The 18,173-nt window shown below is 48.8% G+C and overlaps 2 protein-coding genes across 3 annotated transcripts in view; one reads left to right on the top strand and one right to left on the bottom strand.

Moving 5' to 3' along the window:
• The first annotated feature begins 72 nt into the window (after positions 1-72).
• prkd4 (protein kinase D4) lies at positions 73-9,709 on the top strand. Its single transcript, XM_070993076.1, has 18 exons — positions 73-228; positions 2,156-2,294; positions 3,514-3,645; positions 3,722-3,876; positions 3,963-4,158; positions 4,651-4,734; positions 5,397-5,544; positions 5,806-5,929; positions 6,089-6,166; positions 6,249-6,465; positions 6,585-6,610; positions 6,798-6,870; positions 7,376-7,482; positions 7,665-7,826; positions 8,367-8,465; positions 8,539-8,806; positions 9,178-9,263; positions 9,496-9,709. The coding sequence occupies exons 1-18, from the start codon at positions 73-75 to the stop codon at positions 9,658-9,660; spliced, it is 2,415 nt and encodes an 804-aa protein (XP_070849177.1). The 3' UTR covers positions 9,661-9,709.
• Positions 9,710-9,839: 130 nt separating this feature from the next.
• The window catches only part of actn3b (actinin alpha 3b), a 35,560-nt gene continuing 27,226 nt past the window's right edge, over positions 9,840-18,173 (bottom strand). For both annotated transcript variants that reach the window (XM_070993567.1, XM_070993568.1), the window contains 12 exons: positions 17,034-17,264; positions 16,452-16,599; positions 15,168-15,318; positions 14,418-14,526; positions 14,187-14,327; positions 13,581-13,763; positions 13,029-13,163; positions 12,420-12,599; positions 12,176-12,322; positions 11,941-12,006; positions 11,703-11,861; positions 9,840-11,242 (listed from right to left, as the gene is read on the bottom strand). In XM_070993567.1, the coding sequence (XP_070849668.1) occupies positions 11,084-11,242; positions 11,703-11,861; positions 11,941-12,006; positions 12,176-12,322; positions 12,420-12,599; positions 13,029-13,163; positions 13,581-13,763; positions 14,187-14,327; positions 14,418-14,526; positions 15,168-15,318; positions 16,452-16,599; positions 17,034-17,264 (1,809 nt within the window). In that variant the 3' untranslated portion in view covers positions 9,840-11,083. The remainder of the gene's footprint in view (positions 11,243-11,702; positions 11,862-11,940; positions 12,007-12,175; positions 12,323-12,419; positions 12,600-13,028; positions 13,164-13,580; positions 13,764-14,186; positions 14,328-14,417; positions 14,527-15,167; positions 15,319-16,451; positions 16,600-17,033; positions 17,265-18,173) is intronic.

The following is an 18,173-nucleotide window of genomic DNA, read 5'->3' on the forward strand; positions in this document are numbered from 1 at the left end:
TCACAGTCCATCGTGTGTTTGTGTCTGCAGTAATCCACAAACCAGTCCCGTCTTGCTGCAGGATCTTCCTCCATGTCCACAGTGGCTCCCTCCAGTCCCACCAGTCTCGCGGCGCCGGCTCTGGTCCAGTTCCAGCTCGGCCTGTTCAGGGAGGTGGTTCAAGTCCCCGCCGCCAACCTGAGCTATCGGCATGCCAAGAGGCTGGCTGCAGAGATCATAGAGCGCAAGGTAATCCAGACCTCACGCTGCCGTCCCCAAGCGGCTTGAGGACATTACAGTCCATCAGAGACTTAAAGGAGCTTTTCACCAAATGTACCTTTGAAGTTCAGGTTGCTGGTCATGAGGAGCAGCCTGTGGGAACAGGTGTCGTCTCGCTTTGGAGGAGCTTTTGATCAAAAGTTAGAAAAAAATGACTGGACTTTGGTGTAAGACTGAGACTTGTTTACATCATGAACTGCAGGTGTGGGCTTTGGTAGAAGTGGACATTTAGGAAGCAGTGGGAGATGGCATAGAGTTGCATTATGGGAGTTGTAGGACTGGATGTTTGGGAGCTTGACCGACACTAGAGATCGGAAATCGTGATATTTCAGTCTCCTTGGCCCTTTTCTCTCTTTTCTAAACCCTGAATATCCGGCAGGTAGCTAGGTCAAAGCAAATTTTTCAAACCGGCACAGGTTAAAACGGAACCACTGCTCTGTGTGTGACCAGAGTGTGGCTGGTTCAAGTCCCACGCCTGCAGGTGATCAAGATGGCGCTCAGGCTCACGCTACAAAGAGTGATTAAACGGCACATGAATGAGGAGCCGCTCTGACCCTTAACACAGTCCCACTTGGAAAATATTCAGTTGACGCTTCGAGCCTCTCAGAGCTGTCAGGAAGTGGACTGTGAAAGGTCACCCTGAGCGTGAGGGAGGATTGTGTAGGTTACTGTGTAAAATGTGGCTTTTGAGAAACCAGCAAGCGTCTGCAGTCTGAAGGATGCTGCCGTGGTTTCTGGCTGTGGCGTATCCCGCTCGCTGCCGGTGTTTGGCCTGTAAAAGCAGGTCAAAGTGACACAAACAGACATCTAAACTTTTCACAGCCTCCTCTCACTGGACTTCATGGAGCATTTAAGGGCGACAGGGCAGAGACACGCACGATAAAACGGCCGAATCTTCGATGAGAGCAGAGTGTGAGTGAGCGGCGTGTCGTTAAAGGCGCAGTCACGCTGGAGATGAGGTTAGATGAGGAGGAATCGCAGGTGTTGGTCTCACAGTCCGCTGCTCCGGCCTTCATACCGCCTCAGTTACAGACTGTGTGGTCGACGAGAGCGCAGCAAAGTTTCCAACCACAGCCTCTCCACCGCTGTCACACACACACGCACACACACTGCTTCACTGCACACCAGCGCTCCTCTTCACGTCTTCCAGACAGCAGATCAGCAGGTTACAAACTGACATGGAAATTAACGTATTTTATCCAATTATCCATATTTGAACACTTTATTTAATACTTAACATTTGTGCAATGCTCTCCCAGAATCCCTCTGTTCATGCTAAAACCTCTCAAATCGCTGATTCTGGTGGTGGTGCACTTCAGTATTTTTAGTGCCTCACACACATGATTATAGCCGAGGCCGGCGACGGCTGACAGACTGAAGATGCGGTTTTTGTGACTGTTTGCAGTATTTTAGATCGTATCATCTTTGATCTGTGATCTGCTGAGCACATAGGACTGTTCTCAGTGTGTAACTAGGTCAGTGTTTGCGATGCCAAAGACAGTTTGACTTGTACAAATATAGACGTTGAACTTTCCTCCAGGCTGCAAATGCATCTCTTCCTTTCTGACCGGGGAGCAGCAGCTGAGCACTTCAGCCGTGCACACCACATCGTTTAAAGCGCTGAAGCCTCCAAAAGTCAGATTTGGCCTCTTCAGGCTGGATATTTTTCTGTGTCTCCAGACTTCAGATCATATAAATACAGATGTGAAATGTTAACTTTGAAAAGAAGCTTCTCAGTAAAGTGTGTAAGCTTTAATTTTGTCATTAGAGAAGTGTCGAAAGAGCTAAATAAGTACAGTTATTTCCTCTATTCACATGCTACATGTAGATGTATTAGCGTCGCCCCGGCTGGTGGATGTAATGCGTTTCAAAAACCTGCGACCGTCTGTGTCTTCAGGCTCCAGACTGCAGCGTGGTGGGCGTCGGGGAGAAGATTCTGCTGTTCAGACATCAGGCCGCCTCAGAGCAGCTGCTGCGCCGCCTGACAGACGACGACAAGCTGCAGGATGGAGACCTCATCGAGGTCATCATCGCAGGTCAGAGGGCAACAACGAGCGTGGAAACAAGACTTTGTGTGGCTGTGGATTGTCTTTCAGTTATCTGTTGGCTGTTTGAGCCACACATGGTGATAAAACAAGGTGTTTTTGTGTCTAAGTGACTAATAGAGACAACAGTTTCTGAAATTGGTCCGTATTGAGCGAGAAGGCTGCAGCCGGCAGCTGCTAAACGGGCTGTTATCTAATCCTTCAACCGTCAGCGTACGTCCACTGAAGCTCTTTGTTTTTGCTGTTATGTTATTATTGTGTCTGAGAACATTATCGAATGGATCCCAACACTTACAGACCTTTTTTTGGAGTGAAAAACAGCTCCTGCATCGCTCCTGTCAGAGCCACCAAACCCCATTTACAAAAACAGTCATTTTATCATTGTAAAACACACAGAAACCTAATAAAACCCACTAAACTCTTCTTCGTTCATCCTTCTCTGCTCCAGTAATCACCAGCAATCAGCAGTAAGTAAGCACCAGCAGTAATCATCACCTGATATTTTTACACCAACTCGATGAATTAAAGGTTTATTTCAACCAAACCAGAGTTGTTGATGATTTCTGGAGCAGTGAAAGATGAGACAAGACAGTTCTGGTGGGTTTTATTTTGTGTCTGTCATGTCTGAATGAAGCATGTTCAACAGTGATAAAATGAGTGTTTCTGTAAATGGAGTCTGGTGGCTTTGGCGAGAGCGATGCAGCAGCTGTTAAACAACAAGGTCTCTCTGTAGGGATCCTTTCGGTGATGCTGCAGACTCTTGGAGTAATAATCCGAGCCCGTCAGTGACAGAAACAAACACTTTACATTACCTCTCTCTTCTACATTACATTGCAGTCCGTTTGACACAAACATGGGAAAAAAGGGTCCAGGGTGAAAAACACTGAAGTTTAAACAGACGTCATTTTACAAATCAAAGGCCTCTGATTACATAAATGTTTGTTTTTAGTGTTTCAAGCCCTGCTGGAATTGCTTTGCTCTCTCGGTCTTTGAGTTTACCTTGTTATGATTTCACACATCACTCAGATGCTCGCAGGCTGTCACCTTATCTGCGAGGAGCAGTCAGTGTTCCTGCATGCATCACGAAGCTGCTGAACCTCGCCTCCTCGGCTAAAACAGGTGTTTTCGGTGGCGAATCTGTCAGCAGAGCACAGATGTGAGCCTGGTGTCATCTTACTTCACTCCATCTCTTTGTTTTAATCTGACTCAGAATCTGCGGCGGTGACTGAGATGAGGATCCGGCCACACTCCCTGGTGGTCCAGTCGTACCGGACTCCCACCTTCTGCCACCACTGTGGGGAGATGCTGTGGGGGCTCGTTCGACAGGGGTTAAAGTGTGAAGGTGAAGTGTCTTCATCAGTGTGTGAACGCGCTGTGGAGGAAGGATATCCTCACTAAATCCTGTCTCCTCTCTCCAGGTTGTGGATTAGACTTTCATAAACGCTGTGCTTTCCAGTTGCCCAATGACTGCCGTCGAGCACGGCGTCAGGTTAGCACCAGCCTCTCCCTGTTTCACCCCCAGCGACCACATAAGCACTCCCTGTCCAATCAGGCAGGAGGCAGTCTGGAGGAGGTGAGGAGCCATCGGGTGGCAGCATCTTACGTCTTTTTCACGACCAGGTTACATCATGTTTACCCCAAACTGTCGTCCCTCGCCAGATCAGCATGTCCAAGCCCTCCTCCAGGCCCCCGTCCTGGGCCGAGCCCCCGGTGTGGCTGGGAGTCGGGCACAGCGAGAGGAGCGGGGTTCTGGTCCCCCACACCTTCCACATCCACAGCTACACCAAACCCACCGTCTGCCAGTACTGCCACCGGCTGCTCAAAGGGCTCTTCAGACAGGGGCTGCAGTGCTCAGGTGAGGGGGGCTGCAGGTCGGGTCTGGGAGTTTCACACTCTGAAGTTTTGTAGCCAACCCCAGTTCCTCTTTAAGCCTTTTCCAGAGCTTTCAGCCACAACCACAGTCTTCCTCAGTAGATGGAGTTTGTCATAGAGACAGCATGTATTTTTCATGACAGTTGAAGCTGTTTCCTTGGTCCAGAATGAACTCTGACCCTCAGGTTGAGCTTTCCGGAGGATAAATATTTTGCAGCCAGCCGTCTTCTCTGAACCGCCTTTCTACAGCGAGGACTTATATAATATATAAACCTCTTCTGTGGCCATTTTTAGATGTTCTGTTCCAGCAGCGTCTGGGCTTTGATGAGCTGTTGTGGTTTAGACGTTCAGAAACATCAGTCAGCTGAGGAAACTGAACTTTAAATCACATTTAGGAGTCAGGTTCTTGCATCCTTTTCTTGCATCCACCCGCCTCCCTCTCTGTTTCCACCTCTCCCCTCTGATCCTTCGTCAGACTGCAGGTTTAACTGCCATCGGCGCTGTGAGCCGCTGGTCCCCAGAGACTGTCCAGGAGAGAAGAGGGGCGCCAACGGGGAAGGTGAGCGGCGGCTCTGCAGGGCCTGGTCTTTCATTCTGGCCTCGTACGGTAACTCTGTTAGATCACGCTCCTTTGAGAGATGCTCCCATGACGCCGTGGTGAGTCAAAGCTGAGTCAGCCTCCATCTGAAGAATATCTGATGGATTCAGACTCATTTCAGATTCCCAGAAGCATCACGTTTGTAAGAAGCAGCGGCGGTGCTTCAGAATCTTTAAAACTTTGCTGATCACGACTCTTCCTCCGGCGCCATCATCAGCCTCAGTGCACTCTGTGTTTAATTCTAATTAGCGATTGTTAGCATGCTAACAGGCTAAGCTAAGTTGGTGAATACAATACCTGCAAAACATCTGCATGTTAGCATGCTAGCATTAGCATTTAGATCAAAGCACTTGTATGTCATGAAGAGCAATCAAGAGACGTGATATTCAAACTTCTTCCTGTTATTAATTTCACATGATCTTTGGTATCACGTGAGAAAAATGACTACTTTTTAAAAGGAATATTTGCGGAACATTTGCTCGTTCCAGCTTTTGGATTCTTGCCTCACTTTGGCATTTTTCCCTGTTTTTTGTCATTTTATAGACCCGACAGTTCGCTGAAAACTTGGACATGAAAACAACTTGCAGCTCTGATATTGTTTGCTTATGATGTCACTTTCCCAGAATCCACAGCAGAGGCTCACAGTCACCCACCGGACCCCGAGGACGATGACTCAGACATCACCAGCACGACAACACTAGAAGTCTCTGATGATGACGGAGACTCGATGGCCGAGGCGAAGGATGAGGAGCCGCCGCGAGAGCCGATGAGGTCAGAGCCCGTTGATGCGTTCAGGTGATGTCATCCCGTTTAGAGGGTGGCGCCCTGTTGGCACAGATGATGTCAGACTCACAGCTGTTGTCAGGTGCCACCTCCACACACGCACACACACACTCATCTGTCCCGTCATCCACCGCTGAATTCATCCCCATCGTCTGTGAGCTGTGGGCCGTGCTGCCACCTAGAGGCATGTAGACGTTACTGTCACAGTAAGTTTCAGCCCTGAATCGTCCTGCTTCTCGTCTTTTTCAGCCCGTGTTTCAGCAGCTACATCCCTCTGATGAGGCTCGTCCAGACGGTGCATCACACCAAGAGGAGAGCCGGCGGAGTCCTGAGGGAGGGATGGCTGCTGCATCACACCGACACCGACACGCTGGTGAGACACACGCAGATTACGGCTGAAAGCAGCTGTTTCAGGCTGAGCTCATTTGAACTTCTTTACCTGCTGTTAGCCTGTTTCATCTGCAGCTACGCGTCATGTTCTATAAGATCAGTGAGAAAACTCTCTCAGCTGCTGTGTCTGCTGTTCTCTCAGAGGAAACGTCATTACTGGATCTTGGACTGGAAGAGCATCACGCTGTACCAGAACGAGAGCAGCACCAAGTACTACAAGGTAGAGTTCACAAGCGACGCCTCAGCGCCGAGCTCTCTGCCAGAACGCTAAGACCCCCCTCACCCCTCCGCCTCTCCTCCAGGAGATCGCTCTCTCCGAGGTGCTGCAGGTCCGCGGCCCCGCCCGGCTCTCCGTGCCCCCTTTGCCGGGCAGCGGCGCCCACTCCTTCGAGGTGGTGACGGCCTCGCTGGTGTACTGCGTGGTGGCCGGGGAGGACGGGCCGGCCTGGGAGGGCGCCGTCCGTCAGGCTCTGATGCCCGTCCAGAGCAGCGGGGGACACGGCGAGGAGGAAACAAACGGTGCTGCTGGTTCCTGAAAACTCTCCTTAATACAGTTTAATGAGTCAGACGGGATGAATCAGAATATTTGTTAATCAATAAGTTCCTATTTAATGATGTCTGTCCTGCTCTGATTACAGATAGGGATTCACGCCAGGACAGCGTGGTAAGGATCACACTGCTAACATATGATCAACACAGTGAGCTGAAGACATGTTGGACACTGTTGTTCTGTGTGTGTGTGTGTGTGTGTGTGTGTGTGTGTGTGTGTGTGTGTGTGTGTGTGTGTGTGTGTGTGTGTGTGTGTGTGTGTGTGTGTGTGTGTGTGTGTGTGTGTGTGTGTGTGTGTTCAGGACATCAGCTTGGTGTATCAGATCTTCACAGATGAGGTTTTGGGCTCGGGGCAGTTTGGAGTGGTTTACAAAGGTGAGATTAGCAGCTACAGTAAGAACGCTAACGCTTCACTTCATGGACCCCTGTGTTACTAATAATAATCATTTCCTGGAAAAAAACACAGTAATTCTGCACTAATTAAAGGGAAAACTGAGAAAAGTTTAAGCCATTTGTCAGAATTCTGATGGTGGTTTATTTCAACACGTCTGAACAGTATTTGTTGATTTATTATCTTCATTCAGTATATGTTGAATTTTTTGCTTCCCAGGACTCAAATTAGATGTTTAGCTGATCTAATGCGCCTTAACCAAACGAGGCATTTCATTTCAGTTAATTAGAAGTGTGCTAATTGAACACTGACTCTAATCGGGTGCTAATTACAGGCTTCCTTTTTAGAAAATGAATGTGAAAAGATGCACCTGTAAAATAACGAATCACCTTGACTGACTCCCAAAAATCACTTGATTAAAATCAGATTGAAATTGATTAAAACTGAGGCTCGTTAAATCAGCGATGATCATTATTTCTCGTTCCTCAGGTACTCACAGGAAGTCAGGTCGGCCAGTTGCCATCAAAGTCATCGACAAGACGCGCTTCCCCACCAAACAGGAGCGACAGCTGAGGAACGAAGTGGCCATCCTGCAGGTGCTGACGCGTTTCAGCTTCATGTTCGTGCATTCTCTGTAGCATCTGATGTGTGTGTGTGTGTGTGTGTGTGTGTGTGTGTGTGTGTGTGTGTGTGTGTGTGTGTGTGTGTGTGTGTGTGTGTGTGTGTGTGTGTGTGTGTGTGTGTGTGTGTGTGTGTGTGTGTGTGTGTTCGTGCACAGAGCCTGTCCCACCTTGGCGTGGTCCTGTTGGAGGGGATGTTCGAGACGCCGGAGCACGTCTTCGTCGTCATGGAGCGGCTCCACGGAGACATGCTGGAGATGATTCTGTCCAGCGAGATGGGCAGACTCCCTGAACGCAACACGCGCTTCCTGGTCACGCAGGTGACGCCGCCGTCCCGTCGTCAAAGGGGGGGGTCAAAAGATAAATGTGAGGGGTCGTGAGATGAAGAACACGAGTCTTCCTCTGTGTGTGAAAACCTGGAGATTTGTAATTTTTAGAAGCTATTGACCTAAAATAACCTGAGAGTGGCTCTTTGGTTAAACTGATCTCAGCTCAGACGACTAAGAAGTGCTTTTATTTGATCAAACAGACGTGAAGACGGCTGGAAATCTCCTCTGTCTTCACCTCTGAGTGGTTCTGTCAGCGGATTTGTAGACAGATTTTGGTCTTGTCCTAGTTAAAGCCTTTTTTTTTCCTTTGAGTTCAGTTTTCATTGCAATGTTTTTTTTTATAGATCTTGACCAAAAGTCTCAAAGACTGAAATGTTATTCAGAGCAAAATGCAGTCGTAGCTGAAATCCAGATCCTTCCCCTCACAGCATGACCTCCTGCATGTAGCTTAAATTACTGTACTGTGACTGCTCGTTCTCATGCTTTTTTTCCCTGTGTGTGTGCGTGTGTGTGTGTGTGTGTGTGTTGCAGATCCTCGAGGCTCTGCGGTACCTGCACCTCAAACACATCGCTCACTGTGACCTGAAACCTGAGAACGTGCTGCTGGCCTCCGCGGACCCCTTCCCACAGGTGGGACTTTGTTTCTGTGTGCCGTTTTAATTCACCACATCACACACATTAAATCCACCCCGCGCCCCCGCAGGTGAAGCTGTGCGACTTCGGCTTCGCCCGCATCATCGGCGAGAAGTCTTTCCGCCGCTCGGTCGTGGGCACGCCCGCCTACCTGGCGCCGGAGGTGATCAGCAGCAACGGCTACAACCGCTCCCTGGACATGTGGTCAGTGGGCGTCATCATGTACGTGAGCCTGAGCGGCACGTTCCCCTTCAACGAGGACGAGGACATCAGGCAGCAGATCACCAACGCTGCCTTCATGTACCCCCGACAGCCCTGGACATACATCTCACTGGAGGGTGAGGACCGTTTCTCCTACTGTGGGTGCATTCAAGGACAGTCTGATACACCAGAGTCTAACGTCCTTTAATGCAGGATTATATGACGCTCGTCTCATCATGTTTGATTATTGCTCGTCTGCTGGTTTGACTTTAGCAATGCAAAGCGATCAGATGTCAGAGTGCCCTTGAATGCATCACCAAGGACAGTTAAATATGTTAGCTGCTAACTCACTATGAATCAGAAATGCATCTTTCAGAGGGTTTGAACATTGTTTGTCTGCATGCTGGGAGTCTGTGTTCTCCTGCTGGCCACTAGGTGCCTCCATCGGACCACTTTTAAGACAGCCTGCGCCTCATGGCCTCACCCGTCTGTCTCTTTTCGTCCCCAGCCGTGAGTCTCATCAACAACCTGCTGCAGGTGTCGGTCAGACGGAGGTTCAGCGTGGGCAAAGCGCTGGGACACCCCTGGCTGGAGGTCAGAGACGTCACACCTGTCCAGTCTGATGCTGGCAGGATGTTGAAGATCTCAGAAATGATGTTTATAGAAAAGACATGTTGCTTTGTCGCATTTTGAATATTGCGTTCTGTATATGAGTGCAGCTGTTTGTCGTCCGTGTGGACTGTGAAGCTACGTTTTCTGTGATTTGTTGCATGTTTTAATTCATTAATTAATTAACTCCCTCCTCTTCGCCCCCCCCCTCCTGCAGGACTTCCAGCTGTGGTGTGACCTCAGGGAGTTCGAGCAGAGGATGGGCTGCAGGTACCTGACGCACCGGGGGGACGAGGAGCGCTGGACACGCCACGCCCAGGAGAGAGGCCTGAGCTTCCCGTCCCACCTGTGCTGGGACCTGGACAACGACCCCGACATGTGACCACGGCTCGGAGGTTAGAGGTCGGGCTGTTAGATGAGACGTCACGCTGAAAACAGTTGATTTGCATTGAGATCCAAAGCAGTTATTCCTTCTTGTAAGCTAAAGAAAAAAAATGCAGGTCGTTTTTTTTTTGTCTGGTGCTGAAGCAATTAAAAAAAACACACAAACAACTGTTGTTTAGTAATATAATTTTCCTTTTTTATTCCAAGTTGTGGCTTTTAAAATTTGTGAAAGTGAGCTTGTGTGGCTTTCGGTGATGATGATGATGATGATGAGGAGGAGAAGAACGGAGCACAGGCGACGCGCAGGGAGGAGCCAACTCGCACTGATGACGCCAATGGGACCAAAACCCTACTTGCTTCCTCGCTGACATAGGCCTGCTGTGGTCCCACGTACAGTATCGATCCTTCTGTCCACAACTTTCCTGATGCCCTGTCGTCCCTCACTGCTCGACACCTCTCTCTCTCTGTCTGTCCCTCCGTGACGAGACAAAATCGCCTCCCTGTTTTTGTTAAATTTAGGAGAGAGGCGCGTGGGATCGATCTCTCTGGCCGTAAGTCTTTCCGTCTTCGCTCTTAAGTCCAGCCGTGGCCCTCTCTTCGTCTATTTTTACCCACAGTGCTTTGCTGAGTTGCTCTCCCTGCCCGCTGTCGTCTTCTTAACGTTCAGTGCTTCAAAGTGTAAGTGCTCCGGTTCGCCCTCCGTTTCTTCCTGAGCTTAAGGCTTTAAGATCTCCAGGCGTCACAGTGCTGTGACACTGGCTTCGTGACGTGGTAGCACCTGACCGGCTCGGCCCCTCTGCGGCCTCAAAACAGGCTCCTAATGACGCTTCGTTTTTGTCGTGTGATTTAAGAGTCGGGGACTCACAAAGGCGGCGTTTCTAAACTTCAACATAGCATGCATCTGCACAAATACACAACCGACTGACCAACCAGCATTTTCATCACGTTTCCTTCTTTAATTACCCTTCTACAAAAAAAATATGTCATCTGATCGAGAGGGCGAGAGCAGGAGGCTTTGCTCAAAACACCTTTTCTTTCCTCTCCCTCGCTGCCTCCTCCTGTTTGTCGTCTCCTAAGGGCAGGTATGTTAATATGTATGCTGCTTACATATGTTCAGTGCAAAACCCGGCACGCTCCTGCTTTTTAAAGGCACTCAGGCAGAAATGAGGGACGAGCTGACCGGTCCGAACGCGGCGTCTACGATTTTTGAGCAAAGTCTTCGACTCTCACCCTCTCTGGGCGGTGTTTCTGGGACGGGAGGAGTTGGGGAGAAGGGGGAGAAAGATTTGAAAGAGGGAAAAAATGATAAGAACAAAGAATATAGGAGGACAGTGGAAGGGGTTTCAATCGCTCTCTCTCCACAGAGGAGGGAACAGCGGGAGCTGGGAAGAAGGGACGGGAGGAGGAGGAGGAGGAGCGGTTTATAAGTCGCTCTCTCCGTAGAGGGCGCTGGAGAAGGAGATGTAGTCCAGGGCGCCGGAGGGGCAGTCGCTTCCGATGTACCTGGTCATGCGGCTGATGCAGTACTCGGCCTGCTCGGGCGGCAGCTCCCTGCGCAGCTCCTCCACTGTGATGTAATTCTGCAGGACGGAGAAGAGGAGGCTGTGATTTTCAGTCCGAGCCAGAACAGCAAGCGAGGAAGATTTACTGCTAATAATCCAGATTTAAAGGGAGTCTGGCTCTTGTTTTCGTACTTCTGGCCTAATTTTAGCCTGCTGACTAATTTCAGAGGATCAGATCAAAGCTGAATTTTAATTGCTCAAAGATTCTTTGCTCTCCTTTTATTCGGCGTCTCTGCTGTCACTGGTGCTTTCCCAGTTTGATGCTTTTCTGTGTCGAAAAAGACCATTAAAACTCCAGTTAACATGTCTTTGTGACCAAGGGTCTCCTGGGAAATCAGGTCTGTCTAATCCGCTGACAGAAACTGGATTTGGCTGTAGTGGCGTCAGTCTTCAGAGAGGGTAAAACGTAATTCTTCTTCTCTGGATAAAAACATGTTATTGCTGCCGAGCGAGCGGGACGCTGCGTTCGTCTGCTTACCTTGTCTGAGGCCAGGATCTTGAAGGAGGCCATGACCTGTTCTGCGGTGTCGGTCTCGGCGGTCTCGCGGGTCATGAAGTCGATGAAGGCCTGGAAGGTCACCACGCCCGTGTTGTTGGGGTCCACCAGAGTCATGATGCGAGCGAACTCCACCTCACCCTGCCAGACAGAAAAGATCGAATCAGTGCATGAAACGCCTTTTTACATTTTTATGAGAAAATGCACGCGCGGCACTGACCAGATCGTAACCCATGGAGATGAGGCAGGCGCGGAAGTCGTCTGGGTCCATCATGCCGTTTCTCTTCTGCAAAGGAAAGACGCAGCTCATAGTAACAAGGTTCAGGTTTTAAGTTCTTAATGGTCAAGTTTTTGCTTTGAGACGTTACTTAAATCAACCACATTACTGAATAACCCCCATTTACATCCAGATGCTGGACAGTTAGAGTGCTTTTCAAGGTCAGTGAACGCCTCACCCTGTCGAAGTGGTTGAAGGAGGCCCTGAACTCGTTGAGCTGCTCCTGGCTGATGCCTTTGGCGTCGCGGGTCAGGATCTGGTTCTCCACCTCGTTGATGGTTCTGGCAATGGTGGTGAGCAGCTGTTCCCAGCCCACGCGGACGTGCTGCAGAGGCGGAGAAAACAGGCGTTAAGCAAAGGAACGACAGCGGCGGCGGCGGCGGCTCGTCCCGTCGCAGTGGCCGCGGTAAAGGCTGCCGTACCTCCATGGTGTAGTTGGTGTGCTTGTTGTCGAAGATGAGGGACTCCTGGCTGAGCTGGTGGTCTCCCTCCAGCTTGTCGATGTTGGACTTGTAGTTGATGATGTTCTGCTCGTACTGCTTCAGGCTGTTCATCTGTTCCTCCAGGGAGCCGGCGATGTCCACGGACACGTGGCTGATCTCCTGCAGGCGTCACAGGATGAGAGTCTGTGACAACTGGGTTTCATCTGGTGCTTAAAGATTCATCTGTTTTTAATGGACTGCTCGTTACTTTCAGCTGGTTTTTAAATGAGCAACCACGACTGAATGAACAGGAGCTGGAAGTTAATCGAAACATCTGAAGACTTCATATTTTACTGAATTGCACTTTTCTTTAATGCTGTCTCGTGTTTTATTGCCTTTTCATACTCTACTGCTATTACTTCACCTCAGGACTCAATAAAAATGCCGTCACTGTATAAAAAATGTCAAAAGTTGTCAATATCTTTCATGCTCCAGTGTCCCAAATTCTGCCTTCACTGTGTTTTGGCGACTGCAGAGGGAGACAGTGGTTAAAGTGCAGTTTCCTGTTCTGCCTCCACAGCCTGGTGTCACGTTGCAGTGACACTGTACCTCCATCTTGGTTTGGATCCAGGGTCCGATGATGTTGGCCTGGGCGGCGAACTGGCGCCTCAGTCTCTCGTTGGCCTGCTGTCTGGCCACCTCCTCCTGGAGCATTTGGTCTCTGAGGGGGACGAGGTGCTTCACCTGCGGGCGGATGGATAACATTCACGAGTCAACGACGGCCACAATATCAGACATAGAAGCGATTTCATGATGTTTGCAAATTAAATATGGCCATTCGAGTGCAGCTTGAGTTATTTCGTGGTTCCCACAGTCTTGCAGTGACACACATCTGCTCTGCAGTTATTCTGATTTGCCCTGAGCGCTTGCAGCCAGCAGGCTTCAGTGTCACTCTAACCTACATGTACTATTTCTGCCCCGTCGCTGTGTTTGCTCTGTACTTATTATTAGCCAGCTGACCAAATGCAGAGCGTGAGGCAGGTTATTTCCTGTTTACACAACATCAGATGACACAAACTGCTTAGTTTTGGATCTACAATAATAGTTATCTCCCCCGTGTTCCTCCACATGTGGACTCTTGGGTGCCTTTGTTGGACTCACAGTGTCCCACTTAGTGCTGATGTCCTGGGGGGAGAGGTTGGTGTAGGGGTTGACTCCGGACAGCTTGATGCCGTAGGTCTGGGCGATCTTCAGGATCTCGTTGTGGATGCCCATGGTGGCCATGCGCTCCTTGTCGGCCTCGGGCAGGGTGGCCTTGAACTGGTCGTGAGCGGTGATCAGACTCTGAGGGAGAACAGGTTGAGTTTTAATGAGATTAGCTCGAGACATTCGTTCACCAGCACTTACAGAAAAACTCACCCTGAGCGTTTTACTTGTGCGTTTTGTCCTAATGGACAGAAAAATCTGCCGAAACTGTGCATTAATGTGCAGCCGACTGACCTCTGAGGTCAGAACAAACTCAATTACAGACTCAAAGGAGTTTCCTGAATCTTAATTTTTTACTTTTCCGGACACAATTCATATTCATTCAGGCAAACTGTCAATTAAGGAAAAAGTGGGAGGCTTTTATACTGATTTTCTGCAGCATGTAACAACAGAAATCAACGTTTTGCTTTGATGGCTGGATCATTTATTCAGATTTTAATGTCCAGCAGGGCCATAAGATGATTATAAATCATATATCAAGGCTGCGTCGTCTGGCTGTACCTGGATCTCCTCAATGCTGTGGACAATGAACATGTCCTGCAGGTCCTCCATGGCTCCGTCCATCCAGTTGTTGAAGGGCGCCGCCCTCTTGGCAAACTCCAGGTACAGCTGGTCAATGGTCTCCCACAGCTTCTCCACACGCTGCAGATACACGAAAACAAAGGTTTTGGTACATGAAGAACGCATCTTCCACCTGCGCGACCGCAGCGCCATCATGATTCAGAGTTTCACCTCCAGCGCGTCCCTCCTCTTCTGGGTCAGGGTCCCCAGGTTGTCCCACTGGTCACAGATGCCCTGGCAGCGGGAGTTGACCGTGGCAGCATCGTGATAGTCCAGCTCACTGCAGGAGACAACAGAGCGGCACCGCTAATCATCTGTGCTCGTGAGGAACTCGAGGTCAGAAAGACGACAAAAATCAAGTGCAGTTGTCAAATTTACTGCTGGTCACCTGCCACCTTTTAAAACTCAGCTTCTTCTTCCCAAATATCTGGACTCATCAGAGTATTTGACGCCACTTTGAGGGGTCATCTCAGAACATTTTGCTTTCGAGTGTTTAATATCTCCTTTTGAAGCACTGACTGATAAATTATGGCTGGCACGCATACATATTCAGCTCATATTAGACCGTATATAGCATCAAAGACACCAACTCGAAACTATGTGTGGGGAAAAAAGGGGCCCTGAGGAGTGGTGAGGAATAAGGAAACTGAGATCAGAGGTTTCTGCTCTTCCATGAACCATCCTTTCATCTTTTTATTCCTCTCATTAAAATGCTCTCCACTCATCTGTTGCGTCTTTTGTTCTTGGCTGCGCTCACATCCTCGTCTGCTCTCAGCACGTCGCGGCCATTAAGAGTCTTACAACACTTCAGTCACTCCTCTCCCGTCCCTCCTACAGTCTCCAAATAAGACCCTTAATCTGGCATAATCTCTAATCTCGTTCCTCATCGCCGTTTTCCCACACCTCTTCCCAGCCTCTTACTTCAGCTCCTGAGCGATGGCGGCGATCTGCTCCACTCTGTCCTGGTGAGCGGCGAGGTCGCTCTCGAACGCCTCGTGCTTCCTCATCAGGGCCCTGATCTCCATCAGAGAGGCCGACTCGTAGTCCTTCTGGGACAGCAGGTCCTCCTTACCTGGAACACATGGATGGTTTGACCTAATCTTCACTTCGTCTCCCCTCGACTGCAGTTACAGCTCTGCTTTCGCTCTTTTATTATCCCCATAAACTGCTACATTATTCTGTGGCAGTTTGTGACATCACATCAGTGGAAATATCGTCGTCAACGAACCTTTATCACGTGACGAAAACAAGACGAGACACAACAGAAATGCTGGTCATGTGACGATATCTATAATTAAATATATAACGCAATATTGTTGGCGAATAAAAACGAGACTAAATGTGGTTTATAAAATAAAAACTGCTAAAATGTCTCTTCATTTTCGTTGACTAAAACAAGACGAGAGGAAATGTTCTAACATTATTTCATCTCGTTTAGTCGCGTTGTTATTATTATTTCGCAGTATTTCTGTTTCCCGTGTCTCACTTCAGGGGCTGCATCAGGTCGCACTGCGCAGTCGCAGCGACGTCACGGCATTAGTTCCCACTCGTGGCGTTATTTAGAAGATGCAGCTGAGGTAGGTTAACGTTAATGACAGACAGCTGACGGGACCGATGGCCGGCCAGCCGGGGTTCATCTCTGGTTTGGCTAAAAGAAAATTTTGGTTTCGTCTCTACTACTGGGCACTTACTAAAATAGTGACGGATAATTCTGACTAAAATGAGACTAAAATGCTCAGACTTCTAGTCGACTGAAATATGTATGAAGGTGACTAAAACTAATGAGAACTAAAATGACAGCTTGACACTAAGACTAAAATAAAAACAGGCCGCCAAAAACAACACTAATCACAACTTGTTTGGAAGCCGGTCGCGGTCCAGAAAGTGTGAGGAGGAAACTTGACACCTCCAGGAAACATAAACGCCGACTGAAGCGGTTAATATAGGTACATATATATAGAAGTATATGTACATAAGTACAGCTTAATGTTTTGTGTTTCACACTTTTAACATTCAAACTTAACCGACTGAGCCCCCTCACAAATCCATGTCCTTTGTTCTGAGCCCTCCATGATATTCTATCTCTTCTTAACCGTCTGAAGGTCACATTGGACAAACACAAAGTGCCTCTTGCTCGCGCTCCACGCTCTCCTCTCCCTCTGTGTGATCCTGATTCTGTTCATCGCACCTTTCTGTGGTCCCTACCTCCGGTCCAGGCCTCATGCATGGCGCACTTCTGCTTGAACTTCTCAGCCAGGTGGTCGAGTCTCTCCAGGCGGCGGATCTCGGTCAGCAGCCACTCCTCGTAGCCCTTCTCCACCTGCTCCAGACCCTTCCAGGCGTTGGCGATATCCTGGGGGAGTTTTTTATTGACACTTGTTAAAGGTAGCCGAGCGTTCAGCGTGCCAATAATGAAATGTATGCCTCGAGAACATTTTAATATCTATGTAAATTTCAGGGAGAAATTTGAAATTAGTTTGAAAACGAGGTGCAGCTTCTGTTTGCATTTCCAACTCGGCGAAACGTTTTGTGCTCTTCGAGTTTTTCCTTCTTTCAGCTGATACTTTTGCTGCTGTTAGTCGGTGAGGACTTTGTGTCTGTACTTAAGGTTATGGTCTTATTTTTGTTGGATCACAATGCTGGAGGGTTTGAAAGGATTTTCAAAGCTTTAGGGCATAAAAAACACCGGGGGGGAAGTAATCCTCCAACTGATGCTAAAGCCTGAAAATCTTCAATTACGCCGTGCGGCAGCGATGATGTACTGAGCTAAAAATCCGCCCTGCTCACCGACACCATCTTGCCCTCGGAGGGCATGAAGGCGGGCCTGTTGCTGAGTCTCAGCTTGGTCTGCAGGGTGTTGAAGTTGATCTCCAGCTGGCACTTCTCCTGCACACGGGGCGGCTTGTGGATGCGGCGGTAGTCGCGGAAATCCTCCAGCTTCTGCTGCATGGAGCGCATGGTCTGCTCCGCCACGCGGTTCTCCAGCCAGGGGATGGTGCGGCGGATCCACTCCAGCAGCTGCAGAGAGGAGGGAGGTGAGAGGATTAATTGTTGCCTGTTACAGCTCAATATGATTTGTTTTTCTTCACCTCATTGGCCTTAAGACTGAGAAGGACGGCTCAGAGCTCTGCCATGCGTGCGACCTCAGAACAAATGTCTGGATTTGGGTCCATTTCGGGCTAATTCATGTCTACCATGGTTCACTGTCTCTTAGCTAATTCTAATCTCAACACATTGATGTTTAAACACAAAATACTGTGCCTGTGGAAACCTGCAACGGCCATTTGTCATTATTTTTTGACATTTTTAATGAACCTATTAAAACATTTCTCAACAGAATAATCAATAATTAAAAGACTCTGCAGCTGCTGCACTTCTTTAAACAGCTGAAGCACCTTCCTGTTGTTCAGGAAAGTGTTGTTCAGTATTATATAATCGCAGTATTCTTCTACGTTGTCATCACGTCTGTGTAGTCTGCAGGGCTGTACAGTGCGACAATTTCCGTCGCGTTTACTAAAAATCATTCTGTGTGAAAAGAAACATGCATCCACTAGCACAAGTGCGACGGTGTTGCGCTGGTGTCTAAAAGAACAGTGGGGAAAACTGGGCTATTTTACTGTCTCTTGTCCTATTCGTCAGTTGTTGGAACAATGCTTCATGGGAGTTGTAGTTCTAAGTGTGTACTGTCCTTCTCAATCCAAATACAAAAGAACTACATTTCCGGGGAAACGTTCCCGCCTTCGCTGATCTGTGCCGGGAAACCGCGACTTTTGTATCATTATTGTGACAAACCAACCGCAGCAACTAAGAGGTATTTTTCTTTAGTTTCTACCTCAGTAGGTCACAACAACGAGGATAAAAGACACCATTTGGAGGAAAATAGTACTACTACAGCATTTACAGAGTCTGACGCCGCTTCTTCATCAG

This window comes from Chaetodon trifascialis, chromosome 23, assembly GCF_039877785.1.
Source record: "Chaetodon trifascialis isolate fChaTrf1 chromosome 23, fChaTrf1.hap1, whole genome shotgun sequence".
Lineage (NCBI taxonomy): Eukaryota > Metazoa > Chordata > Actinopteri > Chaetodontiformes > Chaetodontidae > Chaetodon > Chaetodon trifascialis.

Bases quoted from the DNA above. Each gene is read 5' to 3' on its own strand.
- prkd4 (XM_070993076.1), top strand. From the start codon at position 73: ATGTCCACAGTGGCTCCCTCCAGTCCCACCAGTCTCGCGGCGCCGGCT. The intron at 5,930-6,088 runs GTGAGACACACG...CTGTTCTCTCAG, and splicing joins ACACCGACACCGACACGCTG to AGGAAACGTCATTACTGGAT. The intron at 8,466-8,538 runs GTGGGACTTTGT...GCGCCCCCGCAG, and splicing joins CCGCGGACCCCTTCCCACAG to GTGAAGCTGTGCGACTTCGG.